Source organism: Mustela putorius, unplaced genomic scaffold, assembly GCF_011764305.1.
Source record: "Mustela putorius furo isolate JIRA1106 unplaced genomic scaffold, ASM1176430v1.1 tig00003869_pilon_pilon_pilon, whole genome shotgun sequence".
NCBI lineage: Eukaryota > Metazoa > Chordata > Mammalia > Carnivora > Mustelidae > Mustela > Mustela putorius.
The window spans coordinates 10,683,847-10,702,708 of NW_025422021.1; the positions used below are offsets into that span (position 1 = coordinate 10,683,847).

The window sequence follows — 18,862 nt, forward strand, 5'->3', positions numbered from 1 at the left end:
ACTTCATTCTTTTGCATGCGGTTATCCTGTTGTCCCAGTACCATTTGTTGAAGAGATGATTCTTTCCCCCATTCAGTGGTCTTGGCACCTTGTCAGAAATCAACCGGCCATGGATATCCGTACTCACTTCTATTCCTATAGAATAGTTATAACTATATAACTATCCTATAAAATAGTTACTATTCTATTATCTTTATGGTAGTAACTGTTTTTTGTTTTTTATTTCTTTTTTAAAGATTTTATTTATTTGACAGACATAGATGAGAGGCAGGCAGAGAGGAGGAAGCAGGCTCCCCGTGAAGCAGAGAGCCCGATGTGGGGCTCAGTCCTAGAACCCTGGGATCATGACCTGAACCAAAGGCAGAGGCTTTAACGTGAGCCACCCAGGTGCCCCGGTAGTAACTGCTTTAATGACCGAAACTTTATAGTAAGTTTTGAAATAGGTAGTGGGAGTCCTATAACTTTGTTTTTTCTCTTTCAGTGTTGTTTTCTTTTTGAGACCCCTTTCAACTTTTTTTTTCCATTTTAATAAAATGGGTCATTTGTATTTTGATTAGGATTATATTGAATATATGGTTGGCTTTGGAGAGGATTGCCCTCTTAACAACATTAAGTCTGCTAACCCATGAACATAGAAGTCTTTTCATTTCATTAGTTTCCATTCATTTCCTTAACACTGTTTTGTAGTTTTTAGTATATAAGTCACTTCCTAGGTTAAATTTATTTCTAGGTATTTTACTCTTTTGGATTCTCTTATAAATGGAATTATAGTCTTAATATCCTGTTTAGATTTTCATTGCTGATGTATAGAAACACAACTGATTTTTTGTGGGTTGATTTTGTACCCCCAACTTTGCTGGTTTATTAGCTGTGGTGGTGGTTTTTTCTTCATTCTTTGAGATTTTCTGTATCTAGAGTTATGTTATCTGCAAATAGAGATAGTTTACTTCTTTTCTCATTCTGATGCATGATGTTATGTTTCTTTTTCTTATTTAACCTCTCTGGTAGGACTTCAGCACAATATTGAATAGTAATGGTGAAAACATCATTTTCTTATTTCTCATCTTAGAGGGAAAGCGCTCAGTCCTTCACCTTTGAATATGATGTCACTTGTGGGTTTTTAATAAATGCCCTATATCATGTTGAGGAACTTCTATTCCTAGTTTTTTGGGGGGCTTTTCAAAGGCAGACTAGTCTCGTGTGCCACCCTCCCTCATGTTAAAAATCTAATCCTCAGTGGATAGCTCATAGCTTAATGTTCAGTAAAGGTTTGCTAAATTATACAAATAAATGGGCTTGCTAATTTTTTTTCCTTAAGTGCCTGTAAAAGTCTTATTTACCATAGATTGCATTCCTTAACTTTGAGACTTCAGGTTAATTTCCTTTTTAAACAGAAGGTCTTTAAAGAATTGATTATCAGATTTGTTGGAAATGAATATTCCCTGTTTTCTGTTATTTATATTAGTTACTTCTATTACAGTCATCTCACATTTCTATCAAACTATTGTAAAACAGTTCTTTGGATTAAAAATAAAATCCTCATCCATTCAGACTCATTATAGAAGATTATCAAGAGTTAATAAGTCTTATGTTTGAGGTTTATATTTCTTGGCTTTTAAAACAAAGTTTTATAGGGGTGCCTGGGTGGCTCAGTTGGTTAAGCTACTGCTTTCAGCTCAACTAAGATCAAGCCCTAGTTGGGCTTCCTGCTCAGCTGGGATCCTGCTTCTCTTTCTCCCTCTGTCGCTCCCCCTGCTTGTACTCTCTGGCTCTCTCTCTCTGTCAAATAAATAAAATCTTTAAAGTTTTATGTAAACCACTTTAGGAGTTTTAGTGTGCCCCTATATAAGCACACATGTGTATTTTTGAACATAATCATTCAGGCTGTAATATCAGATACAATTCATATATGGAGGAATTAGACTTAATCTGTGAATAAAAGACTTGCTAGGTATAGGTAGTCTAACCAACAGACTTGCTTCAAAGTGTAAATTTTTTTAGGGTCTTAAGAACTCATCATAATAATTATGTAGCAATTGAATGCCATTAAAATTAACATTATCCTAGCTTAGCTCTTTTCATTCTTCTTTTTTTTTTTTTTTTTTTTAAGATTTTATTCAGGGGGAGGGAGAAGTAGGCTCCCCATTGAGAAAGGAGCCTGGTGATGCGACTTGATCCCAGGACCCTAAGATTATGACTTGAGCCGAAGGCAGACACTTAAGTGACTGAGCCACCCAGACATCCCTCTTTTCATTCTTTTAAGAGGACGGGCCTCAATTAATTTCTAAATTATCTATCCATATTATCTAAATTTATATATTTTTTCATTTTCACATATTTTACATTTTATGTAAAAAACATTTTTCATTGATGGGAATAGATAACAGAGATATCTTAAAATCTCTAATATATGTCAGATATATTAGAGGAAGGAAATGCAGAGAAATGTAAGAAATGTCTCTTTGCTGTTTTGAGGTTTGCTTTCTATTTAGTGAGACTAGAACCTGGGATAGGAATTCTTAAACAGAGAGCTGTAAACCCCCAAATTTATGTATATATGAAATTTTCTAGAGAGATTTATTTTTATAAATTCCTTTAGATTATTTTCAGATATCCACGATTATAAAATAGTAAGAATCACCACCTTAGAAATTGAGTAGCCTAGTATTTAGTACTTTCTGCAGATTTTGCTTATAACTTCTTCAAAACCAAGCAGAGAGAAATTTCTTATTTTAAGCTTAATAGTACTTACATTAGTAGTATTTATTTGAAGCTTATTTGAAGCTTATTAGTAGTTACAGTAGTAATCAAAATGCCGGAAGTAAATAGCAAAGTTCTGCTGATGATGAACGTTACCATTTATCTTTAGTGAGAATTGTATGTGTTTAATATCAGGAGTACATCTATAAAATAATGCTCTGGGGTCAAAAATTTTTAAATCCATGAAGAATCATCACTCTACTAAGAAAATTTGGGAAAGAAGTATTTGTATGCATTTGCTTTAGCTATAGGGACATGGATGATTTGAACTGCAACACAGCATACCAACAACTAGAATTAAGTGTTATTAAATAGCAAATATGCATTACATTATGCTATAAGATTAACCAAATAATATCCAAAAACATCATCTTGGAACTAATTGATATTAATTTTTAACTCACAAGAATAGTAGCTGTTGAAAACTATACCAACTAAACACAACAAAATATGCTTAGCTCCAAATGACAGAAATTCCCAGCCATCTGCCTATGTAAGTGCTTTGCAAGTTTGCATGAGAGCCAGACTTCTTAGGAAAATGCAGTTTCAAAAATTTTAGGAAACTCAGATTGCACCGAATTTTCATTGGTGGCATATATGCCTGTCCAGAAGCTATTTGCCAAAAATTCCTATAGCTTTTATTAGATTAGTTGAGATTTTATCCATTTTACTTTCTAAACTTTTTAACATCACCTTTCCCTCTTCCTTTTACTCCATCTATAGTCACACTATAACACTTCTCTTAACTTTACTTGGAGCATCTTCTGCAACTATCCACTGTTGCTGTATTTAGTATAATAAAATCCAGCAGTGGTATTAACCTAAGGCTGCGTAAACAGGTTTAATTTTAAATTTTTCACTCTTAAGATGTTTCTAGTGGAACACTAACTGAATTTCTTGGAGCTTTTTGTTTGTTTCCTTTCAATACCGTTTCATTAGAAGTAGTAAATTTAACTACTGTCTAGCTAAAGGAGAATAACATTTATACTAAATGTTGCTGAGGGACCTGAATAAATATAAATAAATCATACCTAGGTTAGGAGTTTTGCCAAATACCCCTAGAACACATGAGTAAACAAACAGTTTTGATAAAAGCAGTTCTTTCAGTGTGGGGATATAAAATGGAAGTTGTTTTACTGTTGAGTGTTTTTTATCAGAAAAAAATCATTTTTTTTTTTCAGGAAATGTTATAAGTGTTTATGTTTTACTATGGTTCTACATACATTAAACTAGTTATATATGAATATTTGAAATTAATAAAATAAACATAAAATACTTTGAAGATTTAAAGTCTTATGTCTATTTATAAAGAATTCGGTGCTTTGACTATAGTTTTAGCATTCCTTTTCCTCACTAACACATGGAAGCAGAAAAAAAATTTTCCTATTTGTTCCCTTTTTAAAAAAAAAAAAAAAACAGTACCCAATTGGACTGACCTCTTCATAGTAATTTTCTAGTACTCTTGGAGTAAAATGAAATTCATTCCTTAGTCTGGAAGTCCATATAGAAGCTGACCCCTGCCTGCCTCTCCTACTGCTCTCTGGTTGTGAGCTTACATTTTTTTCTCTTCTTACAGTATGCCAGCCTGTGTCCATCTTAGCATCCTTGCACTTGCTGTGACTTATGTCTGGAACATAACTCACCCAGGTTCTCTTGTTGTCTTTTAGATGTTTAGATCAAGACCACCTCCCTAACACTCAGTACAAAGTAGTGTAATACAGTGCCATTCTCGTACCACCTTTGTTTGTTTTCTTCATAACATTTATTGTTATTTGGGATTATTTTATTTATTTATCAAATTGTTTCATTTCTGCCGCCTTAGTGGGACTGTAGAGTGTAAATTCAAACTAAAATGAAGGGAGAAAATGTCTTTTTCATTGTACCCTTAAGGCTGAAATTCTAGAACATCACTTAATACATAGCACTCATATAAATAGTTGCTGAATTTATGAATTGTTTCATCTGTAAGTATTAGGTGTACTCTGAAGAATATTTGTAAAGAACTTTTGGCTTATTTTGGGCTAAATGTTGTCAGGATTGTAGTATTTCCACTTATTTACCTTCTTTTGCTGGTTGTTAATAAATAATAACTATTAATCTTAATATCTAGAATTACAATTTCATTTTTGACAGGTTGACTTTGGCAGAATATCATGAACAGGAAGAAATTTTCAAACTTAGACTAGGACATCTCAAAAAGGTATGTGAAGCATATGCTGAATTTTTAGTTTGTTACCAGAAGTTGTGGAGAGTTTGTATTATAAGTCTTATTGGAGAAGTCATCTTAAGAGAGAAAGAACCCTGAGTTTAGACCAAAAAAAAAAAAAAAAAAGGGCCATTAAAGTTGTATTTTTAAGTTGTATATATTAAAATAACATTCCTTTACTTGTGGCAGCTTACAAACATCGAGATGCTGATAATACCATGTCCCTATAGTGGAGAAATAACTCCTGGCCAGACTTTCAGGGTCTTAGAATTACTGTCTTTAAATACTATTTTTGTAATAATGCTTCTTTTTTAACGTGAAATGTAAATTTATGAAATGTAAATTTCCATATTGTTTGTGTCCATTTATAATAAACTGAAATAATTATAAATTAGTAACAAACTTGTTTCTTTGGCTTAACTTTTAAGCTATCAAATGTTTGATAAATGTTTCAATTAATTTATGTACATTGGCAAGTTTAGAAGAACCTAATCATTAGTAATAGTATGAAGTCATATAGTTTATCAAAATGTTGCTCTATGTTATTAGAGTAAATTTTTGTAATGTATAGCTTTGTACTGATTTGTAAACTGTGACATTGTAATCAGTTTATTGTTTTTACAGTTCACATTTTTAGTTCAAACCATTTCTAATTAATGATAATTTTTCCCACTCAAATTGAAGTTACTGACAGATGTAAAATTCTTTTTTTTTTTTGACCCACTTTTTAAATTCTGCTTTTTATCACATTACTTACATATTTTTTAATAGGCTGAACAGTCGCTAAAATTGAGTGAGTGAATTAATCGGAGCTAGATAGTTTCAGTGAAGTTGTCTTCCTAGGATGGGGTGAGGTAGGACAGAAAAATCCATTCATTCTTTGGCAGCTGCTATCATACTGTGTACTGTTTTGTTTTTTGGAATACTATGAAGGTGCTTTAGATCCCTGCCATTCAATTACAGGGAACAGAACAAAATTATAAATGTATGTGTGTGTATGTGTGTGTGTGTGTGTAATTTGCATTACTGTTTTTCATTGTGTCATATCTCTCTATGCCCCTACTCAGAAAAGTTTCAACCCCAAACTACTTTAACAGTAAATTCTAACATAATTTATTCTGGTCTCTATTTTTTATTTAAAGGTGTATTTTGTTTTGTTGTAATTAGTATTTTTCCTGCTCTTTGAGATACAGTAAACAGCATCAGTCTATCCTCTGTAACAGATGGAGTTGTAATGGGACTCTTGAAGGATTTTATAGTACAGAATTAGTACCAGTATTTGTGTGTCCACCTAAGCTATTTTGATAATGAACTCATAGAGACCTGTGTTTGAGATGTCCCCATAAAGATTTATAAATTATTTTCTAACCAGCCTTTCATGATAACAAGACACATAAATGGGAGGGTTATTATTTTCACATATAATAATTTTAAATTACTCTTTTTAGTGATGAGATTTTACATGTGTATATTATATTTTATGAAAACCTGTTATATAAAATCTAAAATTATAAAGCAGTTAAATTAGGAATTAGTCATTTTATTAAAAAAAAATTTCAGTTTTTGAAAAGCTTCTGAGAAGGGTTTCCTTCTGGTATTGATTGGTTGTGCTTGGTTGATTTTAAAGCTTTCCTGGTACTTTAAAAATACTCGGTTTCTCTGAAACACTTCTGTGTAAGTATTCTAAAGTAAGGTATACTTAAATGTCTAGATAACTGTATAAACACTTGCAAGCTGTTGCAGAACACTATGCTTTCACTTCTAACCTCCATATTAGCCTCTTTCCCTATGTTTAACTTCTCCGTTTTTTAATTTACTCATTCTTTTAATAACTGTCCCCTCCATAATCTTTTTCCTGTTTTATTTTTTTCAGCTTTTATCAGATTTACTGAGCAGCTCTAAATTTCTAACTTTATCTTCTTAACCTGTTTACAATATTACTTTTTTTGACCAACATCATGGAATATTTTGGAAGAGTGGATAAACTACTAATGCTGAAATATGCTCTTATGTCTTGAATTCTCACATTTTCTTTTAAGAAGCTATTTTGGGTGAGAAGAATGAATGTATTATAAAGAAAGTTGTTGGTAGTACATGCAGGGAACAAAATTGAGTTAAGTAGTGTCACCTTAGAGCACAAATAAATACCAGTTGCCTGCTTACCACTGTATATTAATTTTTGAGTGGCAAAATTAAATAGTAAACATTAAGTCACGTGTTTTTAAAAGTAACTTATTTGGCATTCTAAAGCACAGTTGGAAAATAGGCCACTAAAATAGGTCATTCTGTTTTCTAAAAAAGTAGATTGAATACTTTTAACACATAGAGAACAAGCTTCAGTTAAGAGAAAAGATGTAATCACCTCTCTTATCAGCTCCCTGTGCTCCTGGGTTTATTAAGCTGGCATGAACCGTACCCAGCTTATAACTATATAGTTTCTACCGTAGGCTGGTTCTGATACGTGAATATTTTAAGGTCCTTGTAACCTGCACAGGAATTAACCTATACTATGTCAGCTTAGGGTTTAGTTTTGGAGCCTGGCATACTCTTGGTCTCTTTTTCTCTCCGTCTTTAATAAAAACTCTTAAAGTTCAATAGAATTGTTAGAGTAAATTTGTGGGCACCAAAAGAGAAAACTTCTTTCATTGAGGGAAGTCCATGATGTTGGACATAATGAGACTAGAAGTCCTGTTTACTTTTTCTTGAAATGAAGAATTTATGTTGTACTTTGTGTTTTATAAAGATTATCATAATAATTGAATAGGTAAACTGAAATATGAAAAGGTAGATTTGCCATTGAATAAATCCTAAAGTTCAGTTCACATCTTGTGTTACTCTGCAGGGTTAGAAATATAATAAATCCAAAGCTATTAGTAGGGTAGAGTAAGGAATGAAAGTTAAGCAAAAGCCTCCAGTAGTCCTTGGTTAACATAAATAGATGTTTGGGGGGCTTAAGGGCATATTAGTTTTGTTCTGAGATTAGAAAAATCACTCTGCAGCATGACTGTTTTTTAATATATCAAGAATTCTTTAATATTTTCAGTTACTCTTTTTAACAAATCATTGCTTACTCATTCACTAAATAAATGATTGATTTACTTCAGACTTTGCCTGATACAGGCACGATTCAGATTCCCATTTCAGGAGAATTACATGATACTACCTTTCACAGACTTTGAAGTTTTAACCATTCTGGAGTGAACATTAATGTTAACTTTTTGAATGCCAAGATTTTCTCCCTATGTTTTGTCAAAATTAATAACACCCGTAACCTCCAAAGCCAGACCTGAAACTTTTCCACTCCCGTTTCAGTGGTGGTATCTATATACTTACTCCTTACTACTCGGTTCTTCTGTTGTATACAGACAGCAGGTTGGTTCTCTGTATTCAAAAGAAGTAATCCACACACAGTCATTTTTGCATATGTCTTAGCATAGTGGTGGTGTTTGCTTTTTGTTTGTTCAGAAACAAACAGGCTTCATTTTCATTGCAGATAAAGGAGAGCAGTTAAGTTTTTCACACACAAATACTCTCTTTGCCTCACATATTATTTTCCTTGAGTATTGTTAGTGACTATTTTATCAGCTAGAATATTTCTTATTAGCTGGTTTATTGCTTTTCGCTCTAAATTTATTTTTAAAGGTCAATAGAAAAAGCACATTTTTAATAAAAACTATAAATGCTCTCTAAAATAATCTTGCCTTTTGTGTAGCTTAAGGATTTAAAAGAATAGAACAGAGAAGAGCTATATAATAAAATATGTGGAGACTATGCAAATTATTCCCAAAACAGTTTTAAAAAAATAACTTTGGCAATAGTTATGTACAAACTTAACCAGTTATCCCCTATTAAAAGCTTGTAGTGGCAGCGGGAATTATTTTCTGTCTTGAAAAAGTTGGCTCTTCGAGGCAAGGCTACTGACTATCCCATTTTATGTACCTGTGCCACATGTGGAATCTGTGGACTTAAGGAAATTAACAATTTCTGTGCCAATTAGCCTTTATGGTTGATCCTGTTTTGATACCAGCCTTTGATAGATTCTTGGTATGGGAATTTATTTTTTTGATGTGAGGCGTTCTGCTGGGTGGTTGTTTTTTTATAGTTCACATCATTATTCTGGAATTGCAGAAAACTACATGGATATGCTTTTCTAGGATTATTACTAAATTAACACATATAACTTAAAAAAAAACCCTGCAAAACCATCATCCTTGTAATAGATTCTCTCTGTAGTCAGTATTTAAATGACAAAAGTTAACCATCTTAGTATCCCAAAATGATGAGGAAGTAAGAATTTTGAAAGTTAAAGGACTACTAACCATGTCTTGCCACTGCTGTTACTCAAGTGTATGATGGGAACAGCATGCAGGTGTGTGTTGCTCTTTATTTAGTCTTCAAGTTTTGTCACTTTTTAGATTTAAAATATTTGATCAGCTGAAGAAAATAATGCATATAAAAAATTTGACATCTCAGTATGGAATATTAAGCAGTGTTAGTAGGGATTGGCCTTAATGTATGTGTTTTGGGTTGTGTGTATGCATGAGAGGGAGAGAGAGAAAGAGAAAGAGTGAGAGAGAGAGAATTTTAAGTCCTGAGTATAAGTGCTAGAAGATTTTTTTGAAAAACATAACCAATTTGTAATTGAAACAGGATTAGTCAAGAATCATCAACACCAACACAAATGTATCTTGCAGACCGAAGGAATCAGCTAAACAATTTGCAGTCATCTCAGTCTCTACTAAAACAAAAATCACATCCAACATGCCACCTGACACCATTTCTTTCTCTCTCTCTCCTTTGCTCCTTGCGATGTGGCATTCATCTCTCCCTGTGCCTCCGTTCTGAAGAGATAACAGTATAGCAACAACTCTGCCATTGAAATCCTGTTCTCTGACCGATATTGGCATCTGCAAAGAGAAACAACCAGTAACAGGCAGCAGCAGCATCAGTATTAATCTTCCATGATGAAATCTTTACAGGTCAAGAACAAGCACACAGCTCTTTTTCTCACTCCTTCACAGTGGACCATGCAACTAGTTGAAATGGAAGACAATGGATTGTCTACAAGCCTTTTGAACAGTGGAGAATACAGGGCATTGGTTTTAGGTGAATTGACCCCCAAATATTCTTGAAGTTTGATATCTCCTTTGGTCTTTCTTTCTAGAATACCATTGTCATCTGATTTATCAAATTCTTAGTATAACCACAAAGAATAAGTTTGCTTATGACATTTATTGTCACTTTAGGTTTGAATAAAAATATGAAAATAATGAACAGTATAATTCTAGAGGGCTTAATCTCTAAATCATGTGCTCACCTTTATATTCGCAGCCATGACTGGAAGAAATGGGAATTCTTCTCTTAGTTAAAGCCATTCATATTGTACATTATATTTCTCTAGAACATAAGAAAAGATGCTACTCGTATAAGACAGTAGTTTTCAGTGAAAATACACTGTAGTAGAAGAGGTCATGATTAAGCCCATGTTATGAGGTGCCTGATTTCTTGGCATGTTTGAGCAAGAAAAGTGCCAAGAAGAGTGTTCGAATTCTAAACTTAACATTCTGTACTTAACTACTGTTTCCCATTTAAAAAATGAGTAGTAGTCTATAAAAGATGACTGCTGAGAGAATATGGGACTGGCTGTAGATAGGAAGACTCCCAGTGTTCATATTTTACCTCCTACTCTTACGAATCTATAAACCTTACTTGCTCTGTGTGTCCCCATTTGCAGTCATACATCTTAATTTGGCAGTTGATTTTCAATTACCAAAAGAAAATTTAGAGGTAAAATGTGTTGTGTGTCTATAATTAATATTAATTAATTAATATTAATCCAGTTGTTTTATAGGTAATGGAGTTTTTTTAATTTTAGAAAGAATTTTAGAAGTCATGTTAGCCATTGGTTAGAGCAGAGTTCAATTCATGTTTGTAAATTCAGTCTAGAGATCACTATTTCACCAAAAAAGAAAACAGTTGCTTGGCCACTGGCCCTTCCCAATCAGAACTATAGCTTTTACCATTTACAGTTGACCCTTGAACCCCCGAGTGCACAAAACCCTCATATAACTTTTGTCTCCCCAAAAACTTAACTACTAATAGCCTACTCTTAACCAGAAGACTTAACCAATAACATAAGCTGTCAATTAACACAAATTTTCTATATTAAACATATTATATACTCTATTTTTATAATAAAGGAAGCTAGAGAAAAATGTTATTAAGAAAATTATGAGGAAAATACATTTACAGTACTTAAATTTGTTGGAAAAAATCTGCCTATAGGTGGACCCGTGCTGTTTAAATCCATGTTGTTCAAGGGCCACCTGTATATTCATGTGCGTCAAGAGAGTCCAGAAGACTTAAGTTTTTTCCATCACTGTGTAGAAGGTTAAATCTTTTCACACTTAAAAAAGAAAAATCTACCAATCCACGCAAATCCTGAGGAAGGTTCAGAGGAACCAGCCAGTGTGGAGGACTACAATGTGCTGTAAGGCATGATGCCCGTGTGTGCCATGGTGTGGTGTCAGCATCTTGCTTCGTGTTTAACGTCAAGGAATTTCTAATATAGCAGCTGTAATTTCTTTTTCAAGAAGTGTACTAAATATTTAAGTTTTGCCAGTCAGTTGAATTGTTACATTTATTTGCTGCTGGAAAGGGTTTTATTTTGTCTTGTTCTAATAGAATGGGGGAACTGACAGAATCAAAACTTCCCTATTTTAACAGTTATTCTCAGGGGTTTTAATGTATGTATTTATGCATTTGAAGAGAATAAAATACCACCCCTACCTTCACACCCTCCCCCTGAAAAAAGAAGGAAATGAAGTGTAGAGAGAAGAACACATTAAGGTTCTAAAATAATTATCTAAGCCAGTGAAATACATCTGAGGGAGACAGTAGGCTCCCATCAGCATTAACCAGCTCAGTGATTGTAGAGGGGAGTAGAGGGAGCATGTAGTTCCGTAGTTAGGAATGAGCTCGCCCCCCAACCCCAGGAATTTCATAATTTTTGTCCCCTCTCCTCCTCTGACCCAGTTTTCTATTTACATAATCATACAAAACAGGGTTATGGTCAATTGTTTCAAAACTGATCTCTGGAAGTTCACACTTGGTTTTATCTGTGTGGGTTTTTTTGCTTTGTTGATTGGTTGGTTCATATTTCTAATGGTTCATATCTCATATCCACATTTAAAGTATTTGAAAACATGTAATAGAAATAATCTGGGGACATACGACAGGGATAAAGATTAAGTAAATTGTTAATGATTTTCTTTTTAATTCTTTTTTTCTGCACGGCTCTTTCTCTCCATTAGCTTTCAATAGTGCCTTTGTGAATTTCACCTTTCACTTTCCTGGTGATGAACTTTTAGAATGACATTGTAGTTTATGAAATTAAAAAATTTGAGGACCTATGGATACCACCTTTTGAGGGATTAATATTGTTCATATTACTAAAATGAATATGGAGTTAAACTTTTTGAAACCTCATTCTGAACTAGTTTTCCTAGACTGAGTAATGTGACAGTGCTGTTGAATAGACTGTTGGAAGTGATACGCTTTTCTCTTCTGCCATCTTCAAAATATACCATACAGAATTTCTTTTTTACCAATTCTCATTCTCAAGCTGAGAATGATATATCAAAATACTTTCTATCTTATCTTGGCTTTATAGAAAAACAGCTCTTCGAAACTGAGGGGTTTTTGTGGATATAACATGTAACATACTCAAAATTTGTTAAAGAAGTTTAAACTAGTATGTTTAATTCTTTTCAGGGAATATATCAGTTTTACATGTGAAGATGCATTTTATAATTCTGTAAGCTTTATAGCTTTAATGCCTACACACCCCACCTTTCTTCTAGTAGTAGTAGTTCTAAAAATCGCCGTTATGGGAAATGCACTGAAATCGACCTAGCACTTTTAACCTGGCATTTTACAGAGATTCTATATTACTGTTGCTGACTTTTGGCTTAGGAAGTCGAGCCAAGGGGATATTAAGTTGCCACAAAAGACTTAGCTTACAAATACAAAGCATTTTTATGTCAAACTTATGCTGAAGGACAAACCATTTGGTTAAGTTGGTTAAGTTGCTGTGGAATTTGCCTTCCATATAAATTTTTTAAAGTTAAAAGTCTTGGGAGGTGGTGTGTTTTGCAGGGTAAGCAAAGAGGCAGTATTGAGATCTGTTATTGTATACTTGTATGACGGGTTTTAATTCAGAATATTAAGAGCTTATTTTTAAAAATACTGTTAGAATAGCTGTAGTGTATACGGTTAAATTGTCCATTGCTGTATCTTTCTGTTTAAACAGAAAAGAGCTGTTTCCTTTTACCGAATGTGATCTCCAAAACCTACCTCTCTCTCTCACTCAAAAGTCTGTTCTTTTTTTTTTTTTAAAGATTTTATTTATTTGACAGAGAGAAATCACAAGTAGTCGGAGAGGCAGGCAGAGAGAGAGAGGGAAGCAGGCTCCCCGCTGAGGAGAGAGGCCGATGCGGGACTCGATCCCAGGACCCTGAGATCATGACCTGAGCCGAAGGCAGTGGCTTAACCCACTGAGCCACCCAGGCGCCCCCAAAAGTCTGTTCTTACACATGTTTCTTCTTCTGCTTTAACTTCTCAGCTAGTGGATGACTCAAGGATTGAAATTGGTATTCTTAAGCCCCATCTATCTAGTTGGATTCTCTCTCTCGTATTTTAGTAATCTGGCCTAGTTTTGCCATGGGTGTGAGGATTCCATTGTATATAAACTCAGGTCAGTTGTGAGTCTGGGTCGCACTTGGTTCTCCTGAGCCCTCTGAAAATGATTTATTTTGAGGACAGCCCAGAGATTAATGCTGATCTCAAGCAAGGAGAGTGTAGTCTACAGGATAGATCTTTGGAAATGACTGCACTAAATGTAGATCTGTTGATAAGACTACTGTATTCTAGACTGTTGAACCCTGGGGCCATACAAAAACTGGGCTTTGCCTCTTTATGTAAAGAGGCTCTATTGTCCTAACATTTGCCTGAAAGTATGTGTATTAATCTTTTGGGCTACCATAACAAAATACTATAGACTAGCTGTCTTAAACAACAGAAATTAATTTTCTCACAAGGTGGAAATCCAAGATCAGGGTATGTACAGCACAGTTCGATTTTTTGTGAGGATATGTTTCTTCCTGTTTGTTTGTTTGTTTTCTTTAAGATTTTATTTATTTATTTGACAGACAGAGCTCAAAAGTAGGCAGAGAAGCAGGCAGAGAGAGAGGAGGGAGCAGGCTCCCCACTGAGCAGATAGCCCGATGCAGGGCTCGATCCCAGAACCCTGGGATCATGACCTGACCCAAAGGCAGAGGCTTTAACCCACTGAGCCACCCAGGTGCCCCTTCTTTCTGGTTTTAGATAGCTGCCTTCTCAAGTCCTCACATGTCCTATTATCTGTACTCCCACAAAGAGGGGACCAGGTGGGGAGGGTAGAACTCTCTCCTCCTCCATATAAAGCCACTAATTCCACTATGAGGGCCCCACCTTCATGACCTAATCTAATTCTCAAAGGCCCCATCTCCAAATACCATCACAGTGGGCTTAAACATGAATTTGGAGGGAACACAAACCTTCAGTCCATAAGAGTATGTATGCTTTTTTTTTTTTGCCCCCAGTGAGGTTTAAGAATTTCAGAATTAGCTTTCCCCCAGAAGTGTGTCACTTTTGTTTAAGGTTCAAGATGTGTGGAATAAATAATAAATTACAATATTGAAGATAAGATGTAAATGTATTTCACTGACTATAAAGGAGTTGTGTTTATTGGTATATAAGACTTGGTTATTCGGGGAAAAAAAAGTTCCTTTACTTGACATTTCCTCTTAAATATAGAGGATCCAGCTTTTTCCTTTTCTTTTTTTTTCCTTAGTGCTTCCGACATTTTGCTTATTTCCTGTGACCTTTATAATTCAAACCAAATGCAGCTTGCCTTTGCTTTTAGATTTGCTTTTAGATATTTAGAAATATTTGTGACTGAAGCTGTATTAAGAAATTTCAGTTAAATTAAGATTTTATGGGACATACCTGTCATGTTTTATAGAGGATAAAAAAGTTTGCTTAACTGACAAAGACTTACATTCTACTTTCTTTAATGAGTATTTATTTTGCAATATTGGTTACTGCCATTGTATGGACCTCTGAAGATTACTAAAAAATATTAAACACATTAATTCTATCAACAATCTAGTTGATTCTCATAATTATGTATTTATTGACTCAGCAAAATTTAATTTCTATAAATTCTCTTTTGAAATAGTATCCCCATACCACAATTTCAAATAAAAGTTAAATCAATTTATTTTAGTTATTCTAATAATTAGACATTGTCGGATATTTAAAATTCCACCAGCCTACCAAGTGTTTAGTTGTTTCCTACATGTGTGAGAATCAAATTAATGGCAAGTTTTAAGACCGAAAATGTTAGTAATACGTAAAGAAAGAGTTATCACATTGAGTGTTCTGTGGTATAAATGAATTTGAATTTTTCATACTCATGGACATACCTATATAACCAGTTTCTTATTCTACTTTATAGGTCTTTATAAATTAAGACAATTAAGCTGTGATTTGAGTCTTGTTCCAAATGTTTTTAATCTGTTTGCTGTCCTCGTGATGAATTTTCAATTATTTAATCCCTTAGACTATTTATTACTTTTTCTTTTTTCATTAAAATAAGAAATATTTGTGACTGAAGCTGTATTAAGAAATTTCAGTTAAATTAAGACCATCTGTTTACTGTATTTTAAAAAATCTTCCCAAAACTCTAGAAAGGTTTATCTTCATTTAAATTTACTGTGAACGTTTCTATTTATCATCTAATGCCTACTCCATATTAAATATCTCTGCAATAAGTAATAGTTGAGTTTCGTTTTCAAATAATAAAAATAATCTTAAGGGTCAAATGGAATACAAACAATATACTCAGATTGTTTTTTTTAATCTGCAAATATTTGTTTTTCTCTATCATACTTAGAATATTCCTTCAGTTTAAGCCTTAGATAAAGGTGTTACACCTTTTATACATGTCTCTGCTTTGGAATGAAATGATACTTATATTTTCAAAGTAAACTTTACAATTATTTTTTAGATAAAGGATTTTTAAAATAAAAAATCATTAAAAGGAGCTAATATAAAAAAATTTTTTTAAAAAGGAGCTAATATAATACAGATATGTTTAAGTGTAATATTCAGAAACAACTTCTGTTCCATGTAGTATAGATTTATAATGTTAGTGGATACACATTTAGGCCAAGGCAATTTGTATTTGTTGATTTACTCAACAGATATTCAGAAATATTATAAAATTGGGCATTTCAAGAATTTTCCACCAAAATTTGGTATATCCTTGTCTGTCCCTTGTGAAGTATTCAGATTTATATTGACAAATCAAAGAGATGTATAAGGTGGGTGGTGGTTTATTTGGGGTCTGATTTTTTAAAAATGTTCTCAAAATTGTATATTTTGAGACATGAAATATATTTATCAAAATTTTCATATTAAATGTTAATTTCTTTAGAATTTGCCTAGAGCTGCTTAATAACTGAGGATCTACCACAGCTGTCCATATAATTTTTGTTTTTTGAGTCTCTAAGAGTGTAGGGGGATTTATCCTAATTGAGTGGTCAGATTGTTTTTGTGTGTGTGTGTGTGTGTGTGTATGTGTATTTCAGACATTGTAAGGTTTAGAAATAATTAGTGGTTCTGTCTTCTTCCTTTCTTCCTTTTTGACTATTATAAAATACCTTCATTTGTTTTGTATTATTAAATTATTCCCTCTTAAATTAAAATTGGGATGTACCAGAAATAAAATTTTCATCTCATTTTGTATTATAAATCAGCCTCAACTACCTTGCAGTCATTTTCAGTTTAGATATTATAAAAATAGATTTCTTGTAGTACAGAATAAAACTCAGCATCTCATTAGGTATAGATTTTCATGTGGAGGATGGTTTCTTGAAATAGGCTTTTGCCTTACCTCTTTCCATCTTTCACGCATTGAAAAGTGCACTTTGGTCTTTTAACTTAGTTGTACTTTATAATATACTGTTCTTCCCATCACTGTAAAAAATTGATGCATGGGTAAAAATATCTTTTTTATACTGCAAATAAATTGAGCTTGTTATAGTCCCCTCTCTTCATTTTCAGGAAGAGGCAGAAATCCAGGCAGAACTTGAACGTTTGGAAAGAGTCAGAAATCTTCATATTCGAGAGCTGAAAAGAATAAATAATGAAGATAATTCGCAGTAAGTTATTCATAATATACAATTTTATGTGCTAAAAAGTCGGAGAGCATGCACACAATATTTTCTTGTTGGGGGGCTTCTCAGAACACTTAAAAAAAATCCCAAGTCCTTCCCATGTTTAGAAGGCCTTTTGTGATCCGGTCTCTGGCCACCTCACCACCCCATCTCTGTCATCCTCCCTTCATTTATATGTTGTGCACAAGCTGGCCCCCTAGAACATGTTTATTTAGCACATTCCCATCTCAGGACTTTTATGCATGTCATTTCCTCTGCCTGAAGTGTTCTTTCTCTAAATATCTGAGTGGCTTACTCCTTGTTTCACTCCCAAGTGATCATTAGAGAGGCTGTCCCTAGGCCACCCTGGATAAGATAGCAGTCCTTGCCTCATTCCATCTCTTCTCTCAGTATCCTTGCCTTGCTTTATTTTTTCCTAGCATTTATCATTACCTGGAATTACAGATTTACTTTTCTGTTGATGTCTGTCTCCTCAGATTAGAATGTAAGCTACATGAAAGCAGAGACTTCGTTTTATTTTTGCTATATCCCCAAACCTTAGACCAGTGCCTGGCACATGCTAGGCCCCAAATATTTGTTGACTGAATACCAAAGTAAATACTACAATAGTGAAGGAGGAATTGTTTCAACTAACAGTATTTCAGTAAGCCATAGTTGAAATTATTTCAATTTATGCAAAAACTGTAGAAGAAATAGAAGTTTAAATTATATCCTCTGTCTTTATCTTGCTTATCAAAATGAGTGCCATAGATAATAATGCTAACTCAAAAGGAGAGAAAATAACTGTGGACTGGTGGGAGCTTTATGAAGAAGACAGAAATTAACCAAGGCACTACTTGGGATTTAATTGATGTGAAGGAGGGGAAGAGTGTCTTTTTCTACTTTATCAAACTTGTGTCATTTAAAGCTTCATGACCTAATATGAAAGTCGCAGTTAGAAATGGCCAGTTTCTCTAATGAACGTTAAATATCTGGCTTTAAAAAGGGCCTATTATGATCATTTGTGTATGTATAATTCATAAATGAACAGATCCTTCCTCTGCATAAGGTGAATGAAATAATGTAGTTATGTACCAGATGAAAGTTCTAATAAAGAGGATAGGACAAAACTAATTTACAGTTGTCTCTTCTGAAAATTATGTTCAAACTTGTTTGTGGATATGAGTTAGCCCACTTGATGAAAATTAAGTGAATTGTTACAGCTTTTCATTTCACTTTAAAACCAAAGTTTTAAAGTGCCTCGCTGGCTCAGTTAGTAGAGTTTGCGACTCTTGATCTTGGGTTGTGAGTTCGAATCACATTGGGGTTTGCTTTACAAAAAAGTTTACTTTAAAAAAAGCAAAAAAAAAAACTTCGCAGAAATCTCTTCTATTAACAAGTTCTTCAAGAAAAGAAATTGCCAAAGGTTTATCCAATTGACTTTGAATAAAATAAAATATATTTACACATGGAATTAATAAAGCTATCATTGTTTTGGGTTTTGTTTTGTTTTTAATTTTAAGAGTGCTCATTTTGGAATCCATTTTTTCTGCAAAGCCCTGTCATATATTAACTGTTGACCCAAGCAAGTTACTTAACCTTTGTGTGCAGTGGTGCCCTCATCTGTAAAATAAAA

The 18,862-nt window shown here is 33.5% G+C and overlaps 1 protein-coding gene across 2 annotated transcripts in view; it reads left to right on the top strand.

Moving 5' to 3' along the window:
- Nucleotides 1–18,862, top strand: part of TLK1 (tousled like kinase 1) — a 142,815-nt gene that overhangs the window by 105,683 nt on the left and 18,270 nt on the right. For both annotated transcript variants that reach the window (XM_004744058.3, XM_045066950.1), the window contains exons 12-13: nt 4,894–4,960; nt 17,135–17,232. In XM_004744058.3, the coding sequence (XP_004744115.1) occupies nt 4,894–4,960; nt 17,135–17,232 (165 nt within the window). The remainder of the gene's footprint in view (nt 1–4,893; nt 4,961–17,134; nt 17,233–18,862) is intronic.